Genomic DNA, 17,636 nt, shown 5'->3' with positions numbered 1-17,636 from the left:
CCATTAAGATTTCTCTTAGTCCTAGAGCTGAGCAGTCCACCCTTTCAGCCTTCAAATCCCCAGGGGTGCCTGTGGGAGTTGAGCAGATCAGCGGACAGAGATGGTTCTGGTTTTGGCTCTGTTATTTGTACCCCTATTATCTTTGGCTATTCCAAGGGCCTCGATTTCCTCACCCCAATTTTCTCAACAAATGAGGCTGGAATTGGATTATCTCAGAAGTTCTTTATAGCTCTAAAGGCTATAGGGTTTTTAACTTTATCCTGTAATGGTCTTCGATTGAGCTTATGACCAAGATGGCAAACTTTGGGGGAAGAATGCTTGGGCTCTAGGGATGGGAATGAAGCCAGCGCTGGGAAAGCCTGTGCACCACACAGGGCTGTTCTGGCCACAGGGAATGCGGATGGCACACCTGAGTTTGAGCCTCCTTTCCGCGGGATTGGACTCCCGGACTGGGTCGGTCTCCCTACCCCCCGGACCGCTAGGGGGCGCTGCAGGCAGCTCCCCGGAAGCTGGCACCAGGCACTGCCGGACCGCGCCAGGCGCCCGACTCTTGCGTCTTCCGGAAGCGGAGCGCCGGACCCACAACGGCTGGGTGTGCAAAGCGGCGGTGGCGGGCGCGGCGGAAAGGAGGAGACCTGAAGGGGACCCGGGCCTGGCTCCCGCGCCGGGGTGGAGCACCATGGACGAAGCAGGCAGCTGTGCGAGCGGCGGAGGCTTCCGGCCGGGTGTGGACAGCCTGGACGAGCCCCCCAACAGCCGCATCTTTCTGGTGATCAGCAAGTACACTCCCGAGTCGGTGCTGAGGGAGCGCTTCTCGCCCTTCGGCGAGATCCAGGACATCTGGGTGGTGCGGGACAAGCACACCAAGGAGTCCAAGGGCATCGCCTTCGTCAAGTTCGCCCGCAGCTCGCAGGCCTGCAGGGCCATGGAGGAGATGCACGGCCAATGCCTCAGCCCCAATGACACCAAGCCCATCAAGGTGCAGGTGCCGGGGTTGGGGTACCCGCGGGAGTGGGAAGGGATGGGGCCTCCCTGCACCTGAAGCTGTGTCAGCGTGGGGTCGGGGTAGTACAGCACCTCTTTGGGGCGTACTGGGCAGCGCCTGGCATTCCGGGGGCGGGAGGATGGCGTTCGAGAGAGGGGTGCGGGGGTTTGGACGGTGCGGAAAGAACGTCCGCCCCGACTTCAGCTGCAGAGCTGACTGGGCCTCCCTCCACTCCGGCCGTCACCACTACGCAGCTCCGGACTCCACGGCCCACCTCTGAACCGCCTCTCTCATAACCCCGTGTACCATGTATAAAAACAGATTTTTTTTTTTTTTTTTGCTTTTCTTCAGGTTGGTACTGAGCTTAACAACTTGATAAAGGTGTATTAAACTGTGGCCTCTCTGGTGTTGGGCGTTTGCCCAGTACCAGACGAAAGTGTACATGTATATAATGTTTGAGTCAAGGTGACTAAAACTGCTGCTATTGTATATTTGTCACACCATTGTGATTTTTAAAAATCCTCTTAACTAAGCCCTCTTTGTGAAAGTAGTAATGGCATACGTTTTGTTATTGCCACTTTTCTTTGAAAGCAACCAAAGTAAACTGCCTTAAGAAGAGCCAAATTATTGTGATGGTAGTGTAGTGGTATTGTTATTAAATGCTTCTTTGTATACTCTTGGTTCACCCTGGAGGTATTTATATTCTTTCCACACTTGTGTAAAATTAAGATAACTGACATGTGGCAGGAAGGGTGATTTTGAGAGTTATTTGACTTTATCTATGCTTTTAGCACAGTGCTTGGCAAAAGGTAGGCCCTCAATATATCCTTATGGTCAGTAGTAGCCAAAATGTCATTCCTTACTGGCAGTGAACTCAGTTCAGGACCCAATCCTGAGGATCTATCTGACAGTTGCTTAAACTGTACCCTCACCTGTCCTGTAGAAATAGTTGCTGTGTATGTAATTCTGTTGGAGACTTCCACAAAATTCTCTTTTCCCTCGACTTTTTTTCCCCCTTTTATTCCTCCCATTTACTACAGAAAACTGGTAAGAATATTATTAATACTGACATAAATGAAAGACTAAAAGATATTTCAGTCTCTGAGGTCTTCCCTATATCTCCATCCACAAAAGAGAAGGAGCATAGGAGTATACCAGCAATACAGTAGACCACCATAGACATTCCCTTTATTTCCACCTCCCCAACTCTCTGAAATGGAGCAGAACAGATCATCAATAAAATGAATTGTAAGGCAACAGCATATGCTAGATCAGGGGTTGACAAACTTTTTCTGTAGGAGGACAGATAGTAAATATTTTAGGTGTTGTGAGCCACATACAGTCTCTGTGACATGTTCGGTGTTTTTAACAGCCCTTTAAAAATGTAAAAACAATTTTTAGATCATGGGCTGTAGAAAAACAGGAAGCTGTGGTTTGCTGACTCCTGTCCTAGATTGGTGATTTGTATCTCCTTCTAATTAAATTAGCCCAGGGTTTTTTTTATACTTTTGAGTATAACCAGAGCTCTGTGGGCAACCCAAAAAGTGCCCCAAATCTCAAACCTATATAATCCCCTTTCCTTAATTAAATTCCTACAAGAGAAGTAAAAGTCCCATCACTGAAATGTACCCTCCCTTTTAGCCGCAGAGAAGGTACTCCCCAAAATAATTCAAGTTTAAGTTGTTTTCCACGTTTTGGTCCACTTAGTTTCACCCAGAAGTTTGTTGCACTACAGGATCGAGCTAGACAGTCTAAGTTCATTCTTCAGCAGGTTCAGTTTGGTCTGTCTTTCACTGGAATGTAGTTTCTTTGTGTTTCTTTTTGTTTTCTCTGTATTTCCCGTTAAATTAATTCAGCTTCAACTTTTCTCATGTAGTTTGCTTTTGCAAAGTTCCAAAGGATCTATAAGACACATAAGAAAATTATAGCCCTGGGCCTGCAGCCAGGAAAGATTGGCTAAGTAAGAGTTATTCTGTGACCAACTACATTATCTGGAGGAAAGTGGTAAAGTTTTGGTTTTCAGCTTTGCAAGAATGCCTCTTATTTAGTCTGTAGTCTGAACATAAAGTCTCAGGAGAAATCTCCATTAGGTGGTTAATTATTATACATGTGTTCTGCTCAGACGCTGCCTGCCTTATTGGAAATTTGAAACACTCTAGACTTCTAAAATTTAGAAATTTGTGATCTGATGACACCTCCAGTCTCAAATCTTAACTTGAGTCTCTTTCTTTTCCCCCAGTATCTTCCCATATTCGTAAAGGTTTCCTATTTTATTTTTCTATTGATCATTCATTAGTGATACGTCCACTAGACTGACTTTCTAGTGGGTCGTTTCTGTATTGCTCAGTACTCTGTTACTAATAACCTCATACACTGCTAGTGTAAGTTTATTGAAGTAACAGTAGACTCTAGGAATATGTCTCCAGCTGTATCTTGTCAACGAGGTCCTATACCTCTATGACAGCTGTTTTCTAAGCAAACATATGATCTTCTGTTTCATACTTTTGAAATCCCATGGCTTTATAAGTTCTCTGTCCTTTGGGTTGCTGCCTCCTACTCTGGAATTCCATAAGTTGAGGTTTTCTCATACTTGAATGGTATACAGCCCTCCCTTTAAAGTAGAAGAAAAAAGAAACCTTAAGGGCTTTGTGTGGTGATTTATATTAATTTTATTACATCTTCAATTTATAAAAAAACAAAACTAGTCATTAAAATTCTTATCCTTATAGCTCTGTACAAATCCACAATCCTAATTAGAGATTTTAACATTCCTCTAGGATAATATAAAACCAAAACAGTTTTATAAAGTAATAAGTAACAACCTAGTATCATAATCCAAGTAAAAAATCTAAGTAATCTAATGTCACAGTTGATGTTTCAGTAAAACTAAATTGCTAATAGTAGAAAATGGAGCGTCAGGTAGTCCTGTGCATTTTCTTGCTCACATAAATAATTTGGATGGTCCCTAAGATGATCCAGAATATGGTTATGTTACCTTTTTTAAAGGTTAATATTAGAAGAAAACAATTAAAAATAATGACATTCTAGACTTAAACCCAGCTATATCAATAATTACATTAAACATAAGTAGACTTAATGTGCCAATTAAAGGCAGAGATTATCAGGATTTATAAAAAAAGAAAGACCAAACTAAATACTATTTAAAAGAGACATAAAGATACAAAGTGGTTGAAAGTCAAAGGATAGAAAAAGCTTGTGTGAGGGGCGCCTGGGTGGCTCAGTCGTTAAGCGTCTGCCTTCGGCTCAGGTCATGATCCCCGCATCGGGCTCCTTGCTCCATGGGAGGCCTGCTTCTCCCTCTCCCTCTCCCACTGCCCCTGCTTGTGTTCCTGCTCTCACTATCTCTCTCTTTGTCAAATAAATAAGTAAAATATTTAAAAAAAAAAGAAAAAGCTTGTGTGATGTCATACAAAATGGTCTTCAACACAAAGAGTATTAACAGAGATAGGGCAATCTCATAGGAATAAGAATATCAGTCAAAAAGTACATAACAATCCCACATGTTTATGCAGCCAGTAATACAGCTTCAAAATACATGAAGCATTACTGATAGAATTAAAAGGAGAAAGATAAATTTGCTATCAGGTTTTTATACTCCTCTCTTAGTATCTGATAAAACAACTAGACAAAATCAGTAAAAACTGTATTTAAATAATACAGTCAATCAACTGTAATTGGCATTTATTAGACACTGTTCAGCAACTACAGAGTATACATTCTTTTTCAATGCACTGACTTCCTCTTGGCAGACAAAAGTGCAAAAATAAATGCAGACATTGGTATTATCTCATATAAAATGTCATTGCAGTAAAGATTGCTTTAAAAAAACTTTTGACAAAACGCTATTACATTGTGTTTAACCTAACATGAATCTCACACTAATAATGAAGTAAGTATACTTAAGAAATAGGAAAGCAGTTAACTGATTTTTTTTATATTATTTTTTGGATTTTGTTTGTTTCTTAGGTTTTCATTGCTCAGTCCCGATCATCTGGAAGTCACCGCGATGTTGAAGATGAAGAACTTACGAGAATATTTGTTATGATACCAAAGTCCTACACAGAAGAAGATCTGCGGGAAAAATTTAAGGTACTTATGTTTTCTAATCAGCTAGCATCTGTGGTAACTTACAATCCTAAATTGGTTGTATGGTTATTAAATCTTAAGTGTTGTTTGAGTTAGATGATTAGATTGGTGGTAGAGAATTAAGGAACTGTTTTTAAATCATCTATTTCCATCTAGTTTTAAAATATTAAACTTAGAATAAACTAACTTAAAAAAAAACATAAAAACTGGGAAATATTAATGATGGTATTTTCCCCCATAAAAGGAAAACACAGATTCAGGAAAATAAAGTATAAAGCCCGGAGTTTTAAATTAGGTCGCATACCTTGTAGGTGGTGGAACCTGCTCTTGGTCTTTACACTTTCCAAGGACCCTCTCACCACTCTGTTGCTCTCATATAGAGGGGAGTCAAGGAAGCCTGAGTGTGTCAACTGTATTATCTAGTATTGATTATAAGCTTGTGGCAGGTAGATGTACTTATTCGCAGAAAGGCTCATCCTTTATAGAATTTTTGTCCTAAAATTAAGCCTTTGAAGGAGTTCTATTAAAAGGAAAAAAAAACTACAGCTCTGAACCATATAGCAAGATTATAGTCCATGAAATTTGAAGAGAATTTTAAATCTCTTTTTAGCCATTGATTTTTATATATGTGATATCACAAAAATTATTAAAAAGCAATTCTTAAATTGTTTTAAGTTGTAATTTTTTATCCTTTTTCTACTAAGTTTCCCAACATTATGAATCAGGTGGGCAACAAGCAAGAAAGAAAAGAAACAGTGAAAAGTAATTTTCAAACTTTCTCTGTCCTACCCCAAATAAGAGTTGAATAAAATATCTCAAAAATAACAACTACCAAAAATATATATTCCATACTTCTTCCAATAGTAAGAAAGAAGTTTTTATCTTATATATTTATAAATTTTTATCTTTTTCTGAGTGAACAAATATGACATTTTTATCCAAATGTATAATAATTAAGTAGCTAAGTGGTTATGTGAGACTTTTATAAAATAAAAAATAAACACTAAGGGGACACCTGGGTGGCTCAGTTGGTTAAGCATCTGACTCTTGATTTTGGCTCAGGTCATGATCTCAGGGTCGTGAGGTGGAGCCCTGCATATGGCTCCACACTCAGCTCAGAGTCCGCTGGAGATTTTCTCTCTCCCTCTCTGCCCCTCCCCCTGCTCACACACACATACTGTCTCTCTCTAAATAATAAATAAATAAAATCTTTAAAAAAATAAATACTAAGAATTTATATCCCATATTTCTACCAACATTAAAAGTAAACTTTTACCCATATTTTTCACATAGAGAATTGACTTTCTGAGTACGTCAGTGTGTTTTAGTGATACACTTTGAGAGGCTCCTCTTCAAAAGAATACATAATCAGTTATGTCCTGTTAGAAGGCAGACAGCTGTAGCTAATGTTTAGTGTGTCCCAGACCCTTTAGGTCTATTAGTTCATTTAACTCTTAAAATAACCCTTTGAAGTAGGTACAACTTTTAGCCCCTTTTAACAGGTAAAGAGATAGGCACAGAGAAGATAACTAAACTACTCAGTTCATAAGGGACTGAACTAAGATTTGAATATGGAAGGTTCAATTCCACCTTGTAATCACCACTGAGCAAGACTTTGGAGCTTTCCAAACCATGTACACATTCTTACTCGCCCTCCATGACATGGGCAAATTATTTGATTTCTCAAAGACCCAGTTTCCTTGTCTGTGAAATAATATAATATATATAGATATACAAATTATAATATATTGTGTATATATACATATACATACATATATACATACACACATACATATTATACATATATCCTTAAAGGACTTTTGTAGCAGTAAGATAATATATGTAAAGCAAATGCTCAGAAGATGAAAATGAAAATCATCATTATTTTGGTTATTATTTGCCTGTATCGTTAGTATGGTTTTTTTTCTAGTGCCTCATTAGTTTGTGACATTTGGATTCTGTTATTAAAAATGGCTGTAAATTCTAATTCTCATTTCTAGTTTTGCCAATAAGGGACACAAATAAACTTTAAGTTCTGAAATAATCTGTTCAGTTATTGATTTTGACTCCTCTAAGATCATTTCTTTTAACTCTCATAGGTGTATGGAGATATCGAGTATTGCAGCATTATTAAGAATAAAGTAACTGGAGAAAGTAAAGGTTTGGGTTATGTTCGATACTTAAAACCATCACAAGCTGCCCAAGCAATAGAAAACTGTGATCGAAGTAAGGATATGTTCATTTAACATATTAAAGACTTCTTAAAAACTTTTAATTATTCTAAATAACTGAATTTAACACTTGGTTTTGCTAATAACCATACCTGCTAATTTAATCCTAGCAATGGGAGTTTAAATATATGTATATACCTAAGATGAAAATTATTTGGGGGCTGTGATTAAGTTTTCATTGAGGCACTGTCCTGAAGAGAAATATGAGCAATTGCATTAATTTAATAAGTGAAAATATGTTGCCACATTTTGGTTATTATTTCTATAGTAATTTAAAATTTTTAAGTATTAAAAAATTGACTTACCCTTTCAGGCTTTTTTAAAGAATATTTTTTCTTTATATTAAAAAAAAGAACTCCAGTTTTCTGTTATATTTGTTCATATTTAACCTAAACCTTAAATAGAATTAAGTATATACTAATAAACATAAAGGTTAAGGTTGAGACTTAGTGTAATATTTGCCACATAGGTAACTAAATATATATTGGGTTAATTGTGAGCTAGAGTGATATTAATTGGATCTTTTGCTATTGCTGGTATATATATAATGAAGAATAAGAATTTTAAAGAAGCCAAGGAAAATATCCTTTGTTGTCATACTCCTGGTTATATTGACCTTGAGAAATGAGGAATAATTAGTAGGTTTTAGGATATTATAAAGATCTATATGTACTGGAAAGAATTATTGCTAATCAGTAGAATTCTTTTTTTTTATTTTATTATGTTATGTTAGTCACCATACAATACATCATTAGTTTTTGATGTAGTGATCCACGATTCACTGTTTTCGTATAACACCCAGTGCTCCATGCAGAACGTGCCCTCCTTAAATGACCTTAAGATACATACCAAAATTTCCTCTCAGATCCTTCTAAATTTCTCAGTCAACCAGCATTAATTGAGTACCTATGGTATACTCAGCAATATGTTAAGTAAAAAGATACAAAGGGAATAAATATATAGCTTTTAAGGAATTTAATTATATTGGGTAGCCAAAATCTAATAGACAAAAAATAGTTAAAGAATAATAGAAGAGGGACGCCTGGGTGGCTCAGTCGTTAGGCGGCTGCCTTCAGCTCAGGTCATGATCCCAGGGTCCTGGGATCGAGCCCTGCATCGGGCTCCCTGCTCCACGGGAAGCCTGCTTCTCCCTCTCTCACTCCCCTTGCTTGTGTTCCCTATCTCGCTGTGTCTGTCTCTGTCAAATAAATAAATAAAATATTTAAAAAAAAAAAAGAATAAAAGAATTTTTAAAAGGCTCTTTGAAAGCAGGGAGTATGTTTTATTTGTCTGTTTCTGTCATTCCTAGTACCTAGTACAGTTAGTTATAGGCCCTCTATAAAGATTTATTGAGATCTCTATCAAAGATACTGCCATTTTTAATAGACTCAATAAAAATTTGCCAAATGAGAAAATGTTAGAAAATGTGTGGTATGGTCCAACAGTGGTGAGAAACAAGTGCACTGTGAGCATGAGAACACCTCTAGAGGTAAGATTGACATCTGGTATAGAGTAGGCAGGACAGAGGGTGAGAGCAGTTTTAGCAAAGGCACAGAGCTAGGAGTAAACATGTCTTTGCTTAATACTGTGAAAGGAACAGTCTGAAGAAAGCGTAATAATCCTGTTGAGAAATTAGGAGACAAAGTTAACTAGATACATTGGCATCATATATGGGAGGTTATAAACAGTTCAACCTCAGTTAGGATTCTTGTAGATTGTTTTAAAAGGAGAAAAATAACTATTAGGACAGTTGATCTAACCACAGTTTCAAGGATGGATTTCCAGAGAAAGAATTCAAAGTGACTGGTTTTATCCTTTTACGAGCCACTGCATAGTATGTTGAAAGCTATGAACCTTCTCCTTTGAAATATGCCCATATGCACATATACATAAACATTTTGTTTAAAGTTTCAGAGAGTTCATGGAACCTTCCCACTTTTTGAAGCCCATCTTTGAGCCCCTACTTAAAACCTTTGATCCAGAGGCAAAGAGACCACTTAAAGAGTTGTAATTAATTGAAGGGAATCTGACTTAGAAACAAAGGCAAAGAAATTGGAGTAAAAGATAACATCTTGTAAGTGTATTTCAAAGGAAGAGTCTTGCTAACAGGTTGAATGTAAAGAGCCCTATAGGATTTTGATGTTGAACCAGGGAGAACGAGCCATGATATTTTTTGTAATAGCGGGGAGACTGGAAAGGATAAGATAGAATTGCTGATCTTTCATGTCTACATTGACCCATAACTTGAGATTCTTGCGCTTTTTATTTATTCTTTGCCATCTTCCAAAAAGCCAAGAAGTAGGTCTGGTGCAGATGGCCCTTGTATAGATTTTGTTTTATACAATTACAGTTAAAAGCTAAGTCAAGCATAGCAATAAAGTATATTTGCAGGTGTGTTAAATTTGCTATGAAGTTTGAAAGTCATAGATTCTCTTTTTCAGGTTTTAGGGCAATCTTGGCTGAACCTAAAAATAAAGCATCTGAATCCTCGGAACAAGACTATTATAGTAACATGAGGCAGGAGACATTGGGACATGAACCTAGAGTTAATATGTTTCCATTTGGTGAGTAAGCTATCCTTTATTTTAATAGTATAAGTAGTATATACAATTGGATTTGGATTTCATAAAATATTCTTTAGTCTGTAAATCTTACTTAGTGAATAAAAGTTAATATGGGGTTTTTTGAGAAGTTTGTCATGACTCCTCACGGTCTTAATATTTAACACTTGCGTAACTAGTATCTAACACTATGTGTAACAGAAAACTGTAATTGGAAATTATTATATAAATTTATTTATATTATTATATTTTATGTATAACAAATATAGTTATATGTTTATGTTATATATAATTATATATTTCTATGTGTAATAGGAAAAAATAATAATTCCAATTATAGTTTTCTATGGTTAGTTATGTATTATCTAAATACTAAACTGCATCACTGCCACTTTTTTTGAGTGAGCTTCTGCTTTTGTGTAGGACCAAAAAGTATGAGATACCTATCCTGATACTCCCTCAGTGTGAGTCCTAAGATTTATCCCTAAGGTACTGCTGCTTTAAAATTAGGGCTAGAGAAAGGAGAGGAATGACGAAAGTAGAAGTTAGCCAAAGGGAGAAATGAGTGATGGAAGTAAGTCCTATAAAGGTTATTTGGCATAAACTTTCTTTTAGGTGAAACTCGTACCATATTTTGCAGTTTTGCATACTAAACATATTCCTCTGAAGTTAGACTACACATTTCTGCTTATATTTCTGTGTCAAAGGCAGGGGAGTGGGAAGAGTTGTCTGTTTTTTCACCATTGGTCCCTCTGATAGTGCTAATGCCCAAGAACATACTACAAAATACAGTGCCTTGGTCCAATGCAATGGACTGAATGACAGCTCATCTTACTTGTACCTAAAATGTTGAATGTATAGAAATTAAAAGATATACTTTTTTTATATTGTTGGAGAACAACAATCTGAGTATTCAAGTTTTGACAAGAATGACAACAGAGGCCAAGAAGCTATCTCCAAACGCCTGTCAGTTGTATCAAGAGTTCCTTTCACTGAAGAGCAGCTTTTCAGTATTTTTGATATAGTACCAGGATTGGAATACTGCGAAGTTCAACGAGATCCTTATTCTAATTATGGTAAAATAATGTCTATTATTTTTTAATATACTGTGTTTTGTTAAAATGTCTTTTCTCCAGTGCACTTCTTATGTCAGATACTCTTTCTGTGACAACTTTATGTTTTCTTTTTCTCCGCTTTAAACTTTCAAATACAATGATACCTTAGTAAATAAACCCCTGAGAATATATGTCCTTTATACAAGTCATTTATTTTTATTTATTTATTTTTTTAAAGAATTTATTTATTTATTTGACAGAGAGAGACACAGCGAGAGAGGGAACACAAGCAGGGGGAGTGGGAGAGGGAGAAGCAGGCTTCCCACCGAGCGGGAACCCGATGTAGGGCTCGATCCCAGGACCCTGGGACCATGACCTGAGCCGAAGGCAGATGCTTAACGACTGAGCCACCCAGGCGCCCCAAGTCATTTATTTTTAAAGAATATTTTAACTCCCACAATATAGAGTGTTCTCTCTTTCCAGTTGTACAACCAAAATACCTCAGGATGGGGTCCCTGTACTCCTGATTAATGCTAGGCGAAGTTCTTTTTTTTTTTTTTTTAAAGATTTTTATTTATTTGACAGAGAGAGACACAGCGAGAGAGGGAACACAAGCAGGGGGAGTGGGAGAGGGAGAAGCAGGCTTCCCGCCGAGCAGGGAGCCCGATGCGGGGCTTGATCCCAGGACCCTGGGATCATGACCTGAGCTGAAGGCAGATGCTTAACGACTGAGCCACCCAGGCACCCCTAGGCGAAGTTCTAAAACCCTTAAAGCGTCCTCCTCGTCCGTATCTCTCTTTTTTGTTTGTTTGTTTGTTTGTTTTTTTAAAGATTTTATTTATTTGACAGAGAGAGAATGAGAGAGAGAGAGAGCACATGAGAGGGGGGAGGGTCAGAGGGAGAAGCAGACTCCCTGCCAAGCAGGGAGCCCAATGTGGGGACTCGATCCAGGGACTCCAGGATCATGACCTGAGCCGAGGGCAGTCACTTAACCAACTGAGCCACCCAGGCGCCCTGTTTTATGCCTCAAAATGAAACTCCTTCCCTTCATTTCAAGCTATCTAATTGCTCTACTTCTCTCTCTACTTCTTCCCAGTCTTAATTATAGCAAGGCTCTGAGGCACCTGGGTGGCTCAGTTAGTTGAGCGTCTGCCTTTGGTTCAGGTCTTGATCTCACGGTCCTGGGATCAAGCCCCATGTCGGGCTCCCTGTTAAGTGGGGAGTCTGCTTCTCCCTCTCCCTCTCCCTGCCCACTTGTGTTCTCTCTCTCAAATAAATAAATAAGATCTTTTTTAAAAATCTGAAGCAAGGCTCTAATAGCCATTTGAACTTATTAACTAGTTAATTGGTTAAACCTAATATCTAGTGTTGGCTTAACCATCTTCATAATTTTTTAAGGCTTTTTGAAAATGGAGTTATTGTGGCATAATGGAAAATGGTTGGCATTCCATTTCACATTAGACTCAAAATGCAAATCCCAGCACTGGCATGTAGCTCTGAGACCTTGGCAGTTTGCTTATCCTTTCTGAATCTCTCTTTCTTCATCTGTAAAAGAGGATTATTAATACCTTCTATGCCAAGGTTAGATAAGAATTAGAAATGCTGTATGTAAAATACCTATTGCAAGTCCTGGCACATAGTAGGCACTCAGGAAATCTCAAGAGCTTATTGGTTTGTTTAGAGAATTGGAGAGGTGGTATAGAGAAGTCATACTTGGCATCTCTTCTAGTACTATAGATACACTCGATTTAGTCCTTTCAGGGTGTTATGGATGTAAGGGGAAGTAGGAAAGTGAGTCAGGTCATCGGGCTGGCAGGCCTGGAGTGGTGCCACTTTTCACACAGACACTTGCACTTACTATTACTCTACCCAGCGCTGGTCTCTTAGCACGACTACCCATCTGAGCCTACTTTAGACCATCTCCAACCCTAACCCAACCTTAGACTATCATTCTTTATTCTGACTCTAAGGCACACACTTTGTGTTTTTTGGCACATTCGTTATTATGTATAATTCTATTTTTTTTGTATTTCTTTCCCTTTTATCTGGTATGTTGAAATGTATTTGTTCCTTTACCTTCTTTATCATTTCTCTGGTTGAATGTGTCTGATAAATAAATATATGTGTTTTGGGGCACCTTTTTATTAATAGAGGTATCATCATAGAGTTCTGTGAGTTTTATATGTTCATTTGCTATCTGAATTTTATTTTCATTAAAATGTTGGGGTGCTTGGGTTTAGAAAGGAACATGAAATTATAGCAGTGTTTTTCCTCAAGTGGGTTATACTGTATATATCGGTTATATATCTATGTTATATTATATTATATTATATTATATTATATTATATTATATTATACATATGGGTTATATATCATGAAAACTTTTTGGTTGTGTTACAAGGCTGTCCACATATGGACACCAGTATAAAATTATCCCCCCACTACAGCATCACCCTCCTGAATTGAAATCTATTTCCTTAGCTGAAAGCTCGCCAAAGAAATGTGAAATATGTGACTTCTAATCTGAGAGCCTCTGTTCCCTACGTTTTCTTTTTCATAAATAACACTTTTCCTTTCTCTAGCACTGCAGCAAGCCTGATGACTGTATGCTTTTATCAGGCTATATATTCTCATTTCATTTCCGACTCAGTATGATAGGGAAAATTTTAAAATTTCAAAGCAGATTTCAAAAGAAAAACTGTTTGGCTTTAGGTATATCTATCATATAAGAAACACCAATATCCTAAAATTAAATTCATTGGACAGAACTTACTCTAATAATTACACATTTTCCTTAAAATATCATGTTTATATTTTTGCCAAAATCTGGTTTAGACTTTGTAGGAACATAGCTGTTGCACATATGTATAATAAAACTTTGTTTTCTGACCCATTTGACTCTCTGTTAACAAGTTATGTGATTACAGGCTATTTCTATATTGTTTGATTTTGTGACAAGACAGGCTTTGGGTACCCTGTGTTCTTTTTAACTCCTGATGTTCTCTACTTTTGTTTTAGGTCATGGAGTGGTTCAGTATTTCAACGTAGCATCAGCTATTTATGCAAAATACAAGTTACATGGGTTTCAGTACCCTCCTGGGAATCGGATAGGTGTTTCCTTCATTGATGATGGGAGTAACGCAACAGAGTAAGTACTATCTCAGGAGGGTTTACAGCAGGGCTTTGGGTATACATGGTATGACTTGAAGAATAAGAATAGGAAGCAGTTGACCTCTTGGGTGAGGAAGTCACACAAAATAAGTTACAGGTCAGAGACTGAGTATTTCTAGTTTTCTGTAAATTATCAGTTCTTATCTTTAGTCTTCTCAGAAAAATGGCAACGCAGATGGTAGCAGCACAGCTTGCATCAATGGTGTGGAATAACCCAAGTCAGCAGCAATTTCTGGTAAGTAGGTAAGAATTTAACCTCTATCATACATCAGTAGGCTATAAAATAAATGCGGCCTTTGTTTATTGCCTATGTAAGAAAATTTTCAGAGCTACAGTACAAGATCACATAGAAGTCATGATATAGATCTCTTTAGCTCTTGGCTTAAAATCCTTAAAGTGCAGTTTTTCTTTTTCTTATTTTGTACCTAACTCTTCAACAGCAATTTGGAGGAAATTCTGGATCACAGTTGCCTCAAATCCAGACAGATGTTGTACTTCCATCGTGCAAAAAAAAAGCCCCTCCTGAAACTCCTGTGAAAGAAAGACTTTTTATCGTGTTTAATCCTCATCCTTTACCTTTAGATGTATTAGAGGATATATTCTGGTAAGATTTCAATTCCACGAAGTTTCGTTTATAATATAATTTATTTAAATCAGTCATTTAAGCCCTCTCACAAACTTGAAACTTCCTATATCCAATATTTATCAGATAGAAATGATTTGTTCTGTAGTTTAAAAAATTCCTTATTTATATCACCTTTTAAAATATATGATTTCTTTCTCTTCTTTATTATTTATACATCTTAAGTCTCCACACAGAATTTCCTGTTACTTTGTTTTGAAGACATAAAACAGTATTGTTTTGGGGCGCCTGTGTGGCTCAGTCGTTAAGTGTCTGCCTTTGGCTCAGGTCATGGTCCCAGGGTCCTGGGATTGAGCCCTGCATCGGGCTCCCTGCTCTGCGGGAAGCCTGCTTGTCCCTCTCCCACTCCCCCTGCTTGTGTTCCCTCTCTCGCTGTCTCTCTCTCTCTGTCAAATAAATAAATAAAATCTTTAAAAAAAAAAAACAGTATTGTTTTGAAAAATTGCATGCATAAAATGGACAAATCATTTGTTTCTTGATAGAAAATACATCTGTGTCAACCTTTCCTCTAGAATTCTTTTTATATAACTTTTCCTTAGTGATTGTAATACAACTGAACAGAGTAGCATTTTCTATTTTGTCAGCACTCTGTTGGATCCTTAAGGATTATTTTGAGTAAACAATTACTTGATTGTAAGGAAGAGTACATAATAAGTGTAGAAAAAGGAAGGCTCTTGTTTATTTTTGTGTTTTTAATAGAACTTTAATCTTAACTTTTTTCTTTTTGGTCTTGTTCCTATTTGCCTTATAACAGTGTTAGCAAAGTAAAAAAAAAAAAATAGGAAGCTCATTGAAGAGCTGCACAAAACATTAGTAGTTCAAATATTTTGACTTATTTAACTGATTCATGTGGTTTATTTCTTGAACATTTCCTTTGCACCAGGCAGTCATCATGCTAAGTGCAAGAGACATTGTGTAAACAAAAGATATGATGTAAATAAGACATAATAGTTCTTGTCCTCTGAGAGCTAATCTCATGTAGGAGACAAACAAGTGAATAGGATACTACAACCTCGTGAGGTTGGTGTTGTGAAAAGCAATGTCCAGGCTATGAAATACATTAAGGGGAGCATCTACTTCTGAAGCTCTAAGAAGCAATGTGTAATGGAGACCTGGCAGATAAAAATAACTTAGCTAGAGAAGCAGGGATTTGGGGGGCAGGGGTGGTTATTTCTGCAAGAGAGAATGTGAAAGGAGATGGTTAGAGTATGAAATTTGAGAGACTGGGAGGGAGGGTGAAGTGGGAGAGGACAAGGCCCATGTCAAGAAAGGCCCACAAGCTATGTTAGGGAGTTGGTCTTCACCCTGGATGGGATTTTTAGGGAGGAAATGATCAAATCTCTGTTTTAGAAAGGTCACTAGAAAGACAGGGTAGAAAATAGATTAGGGAGGGACAAGCCCAAAGGGCAGGGGAACAAGTGAGGAAGGTATTAGAGCATTCCAAGGAAAAGATAATGACCAGCTGAATGAGGAAAGAGACCTGAGTGAGAATGAAGAGAACTTGACTAATAGAGCACGTGTTTGAAAAGGAAGATTGACTTGAAGATTGGGTGTGGGGAGAGGAATGGAGGAGGAGTCCAGAATGGACCCCAATTTTTGGACCTAAACAGTTGTATTTTTATCAATTTCATTGGATTTTTTTTTAACTTTGTTTCAGTCGTTTTGGTAACCTGATCGAAGTTTACCTTGTGTCAGGAAAAAACGTGGGGTATGCCAAATATGCAGATAGAATAAGCGCAAATGATGCCATTACTACTTTACATGGAAAGATCCTAAATGGAGTCAGACTTAAAGTTATGCTGGCGGATTCCCCAAGAGAAGAATCTAACAAACGACAAAGAACTTACTGATTCTTGAGGTAAGCCCTTTTTAGTCTGAGTTTTAAAAACACGTTGGCTAAATATTATAGCAAGAGGAATATGTATAGAGTTTCTTTTTAGGGATTTGGAAGTTGTCAGTTAAAAGCATTGTGACTTAGTGCTTGGCTAATAAAACCACAGGTTGGGTTAATTTCACAATATTTTTTTTTAAACTTGAACTTTTAAACTTAAATGTTTTCAGTGTTTACTGGGAGAATGCTTTTGCTCTTCTACAAAATAAAATCAGATTTCAATGTAGAAAGTTAAACAGTGGGTTTTTTTGTTTGTGAATGTTTTAATATTAAGAATTTGACTTTTTACCGTATGTTTATATAACTTTAAAATTGAAATAGTACTAAAGATTTTTAACTTAGAGGATTAATGTCAATATCTTGAGTTATAACTTAAGGTAATTTGTAATAACCTTTATAAAGAGTGTTTTGACGTCTCACTAGTGAAATGTCTAAAAAGTAGTATCAAATAATACGTCTTTTTGGACCTTTTGAACCTAGATGTTTTTCTCTGGACTTGTATTTGTGAGTTTGTGCATTAAAACCACACATTCAAAAAGTATTCTCACATGTGTATATATGTCCTGAAAAAGGAACCCTGCCAATTTACCAAAAACTCTTGTCTATTATAATGATACATACAGCCATATGAATTTCTTTTTCTTTTAGTTTTCAGAGATCAAGCTTAACATTTCTTTTACTGTGATAGTCAACATATATCTCCATGGCTTAGGGAAACATTCTTTAAAGTAGAAATGTTCAACTCTTTCACTTTTTTTATTCTGGAAATGAATTGTGAGCTTCAGGGGTAGCTGAGAGTTTCCCTGTTCCCACACACACCAGCTTCCCAAGTCCACTGCTGGTCAAATGGTAGCGGTTGGCAAGCACTTTAGATTGACTTGGAAGTTACTGACTTGAAAGCAAATTTCTTTTACCTCCATTTTCTTTCTGACCAATTATGGCAACTAGCAAGTATCAGAGTGCATTGTCTCAATCCTTACTGCTGATGACCC

At 37.3% G+C, this 17,636-nt stretch overlaps 1 protein-coding gene across 2 annotated transcripts; it reads left to right on the top strand.

Moving 5' to 3' along the window:
- The first annotated feature begins 560 nt into the window (after positions 1 to 560).
- On the top strand, positions 561 to 16,611 carry RBM45 (RNA binding motif protein 45). Of its 2 annotated transcripts, none has more exons than XM_028122123.2 (9): positions 561 to 979; positions 4,973 to 5,095; positions 7,192 to 7,318; positions 9,765 to 9,887; positions 10,781 to 10,960; positions 13,958 to 14,087; positions 14,261 to 14,345; positions 14,551 to 14,714; positions 16,411 to 16,611. In XM_028122123.2, the coding sequence occupies exons 1-9, from the start codon at positions 680 to 682 to the stop codon at positions 16,601 to 16,603; spliced, it is 1,425 nt and encodes a 474-aa protein (XP_027977924.1). In that variant the 5' UTR covers positions 561 to 679; the 3' UTR covers positions 16,604 to 16,611. The 2 variants fall into 2 exon arrangements, with proteins under 2 accessions (XP_027977924.1, XP_027977905.1); XM_028122104.2 differs by having other exon boundaries at positions 561 to 985.
- Positions 16,612 to 17,636: the final 1,025 nt, after the last annotated feature.

This window comes from Eumetopias jubatus, unplaced genomic scaffold, assembly GCF_037043125.1.
Source record: "Eumetopias jubatus isolate StellerSeaLion01/CBP00866 unplaced genomic scaffold, mEumJub1_p1.0 scaffold_3, whole genome shotgun sequence".
Taxonomy (NCBI): Eukaryota; Metazoa; Chordata; class Mammalia; order Carnivora; family Otariidae; genus Eumetopias; species Eumetopias jubatus.
The sequence above is the reverse complement of the archived record's forward strand: the minus strand, read 5'-3'. Positions and strand labels throughout refer to the sequence as shown.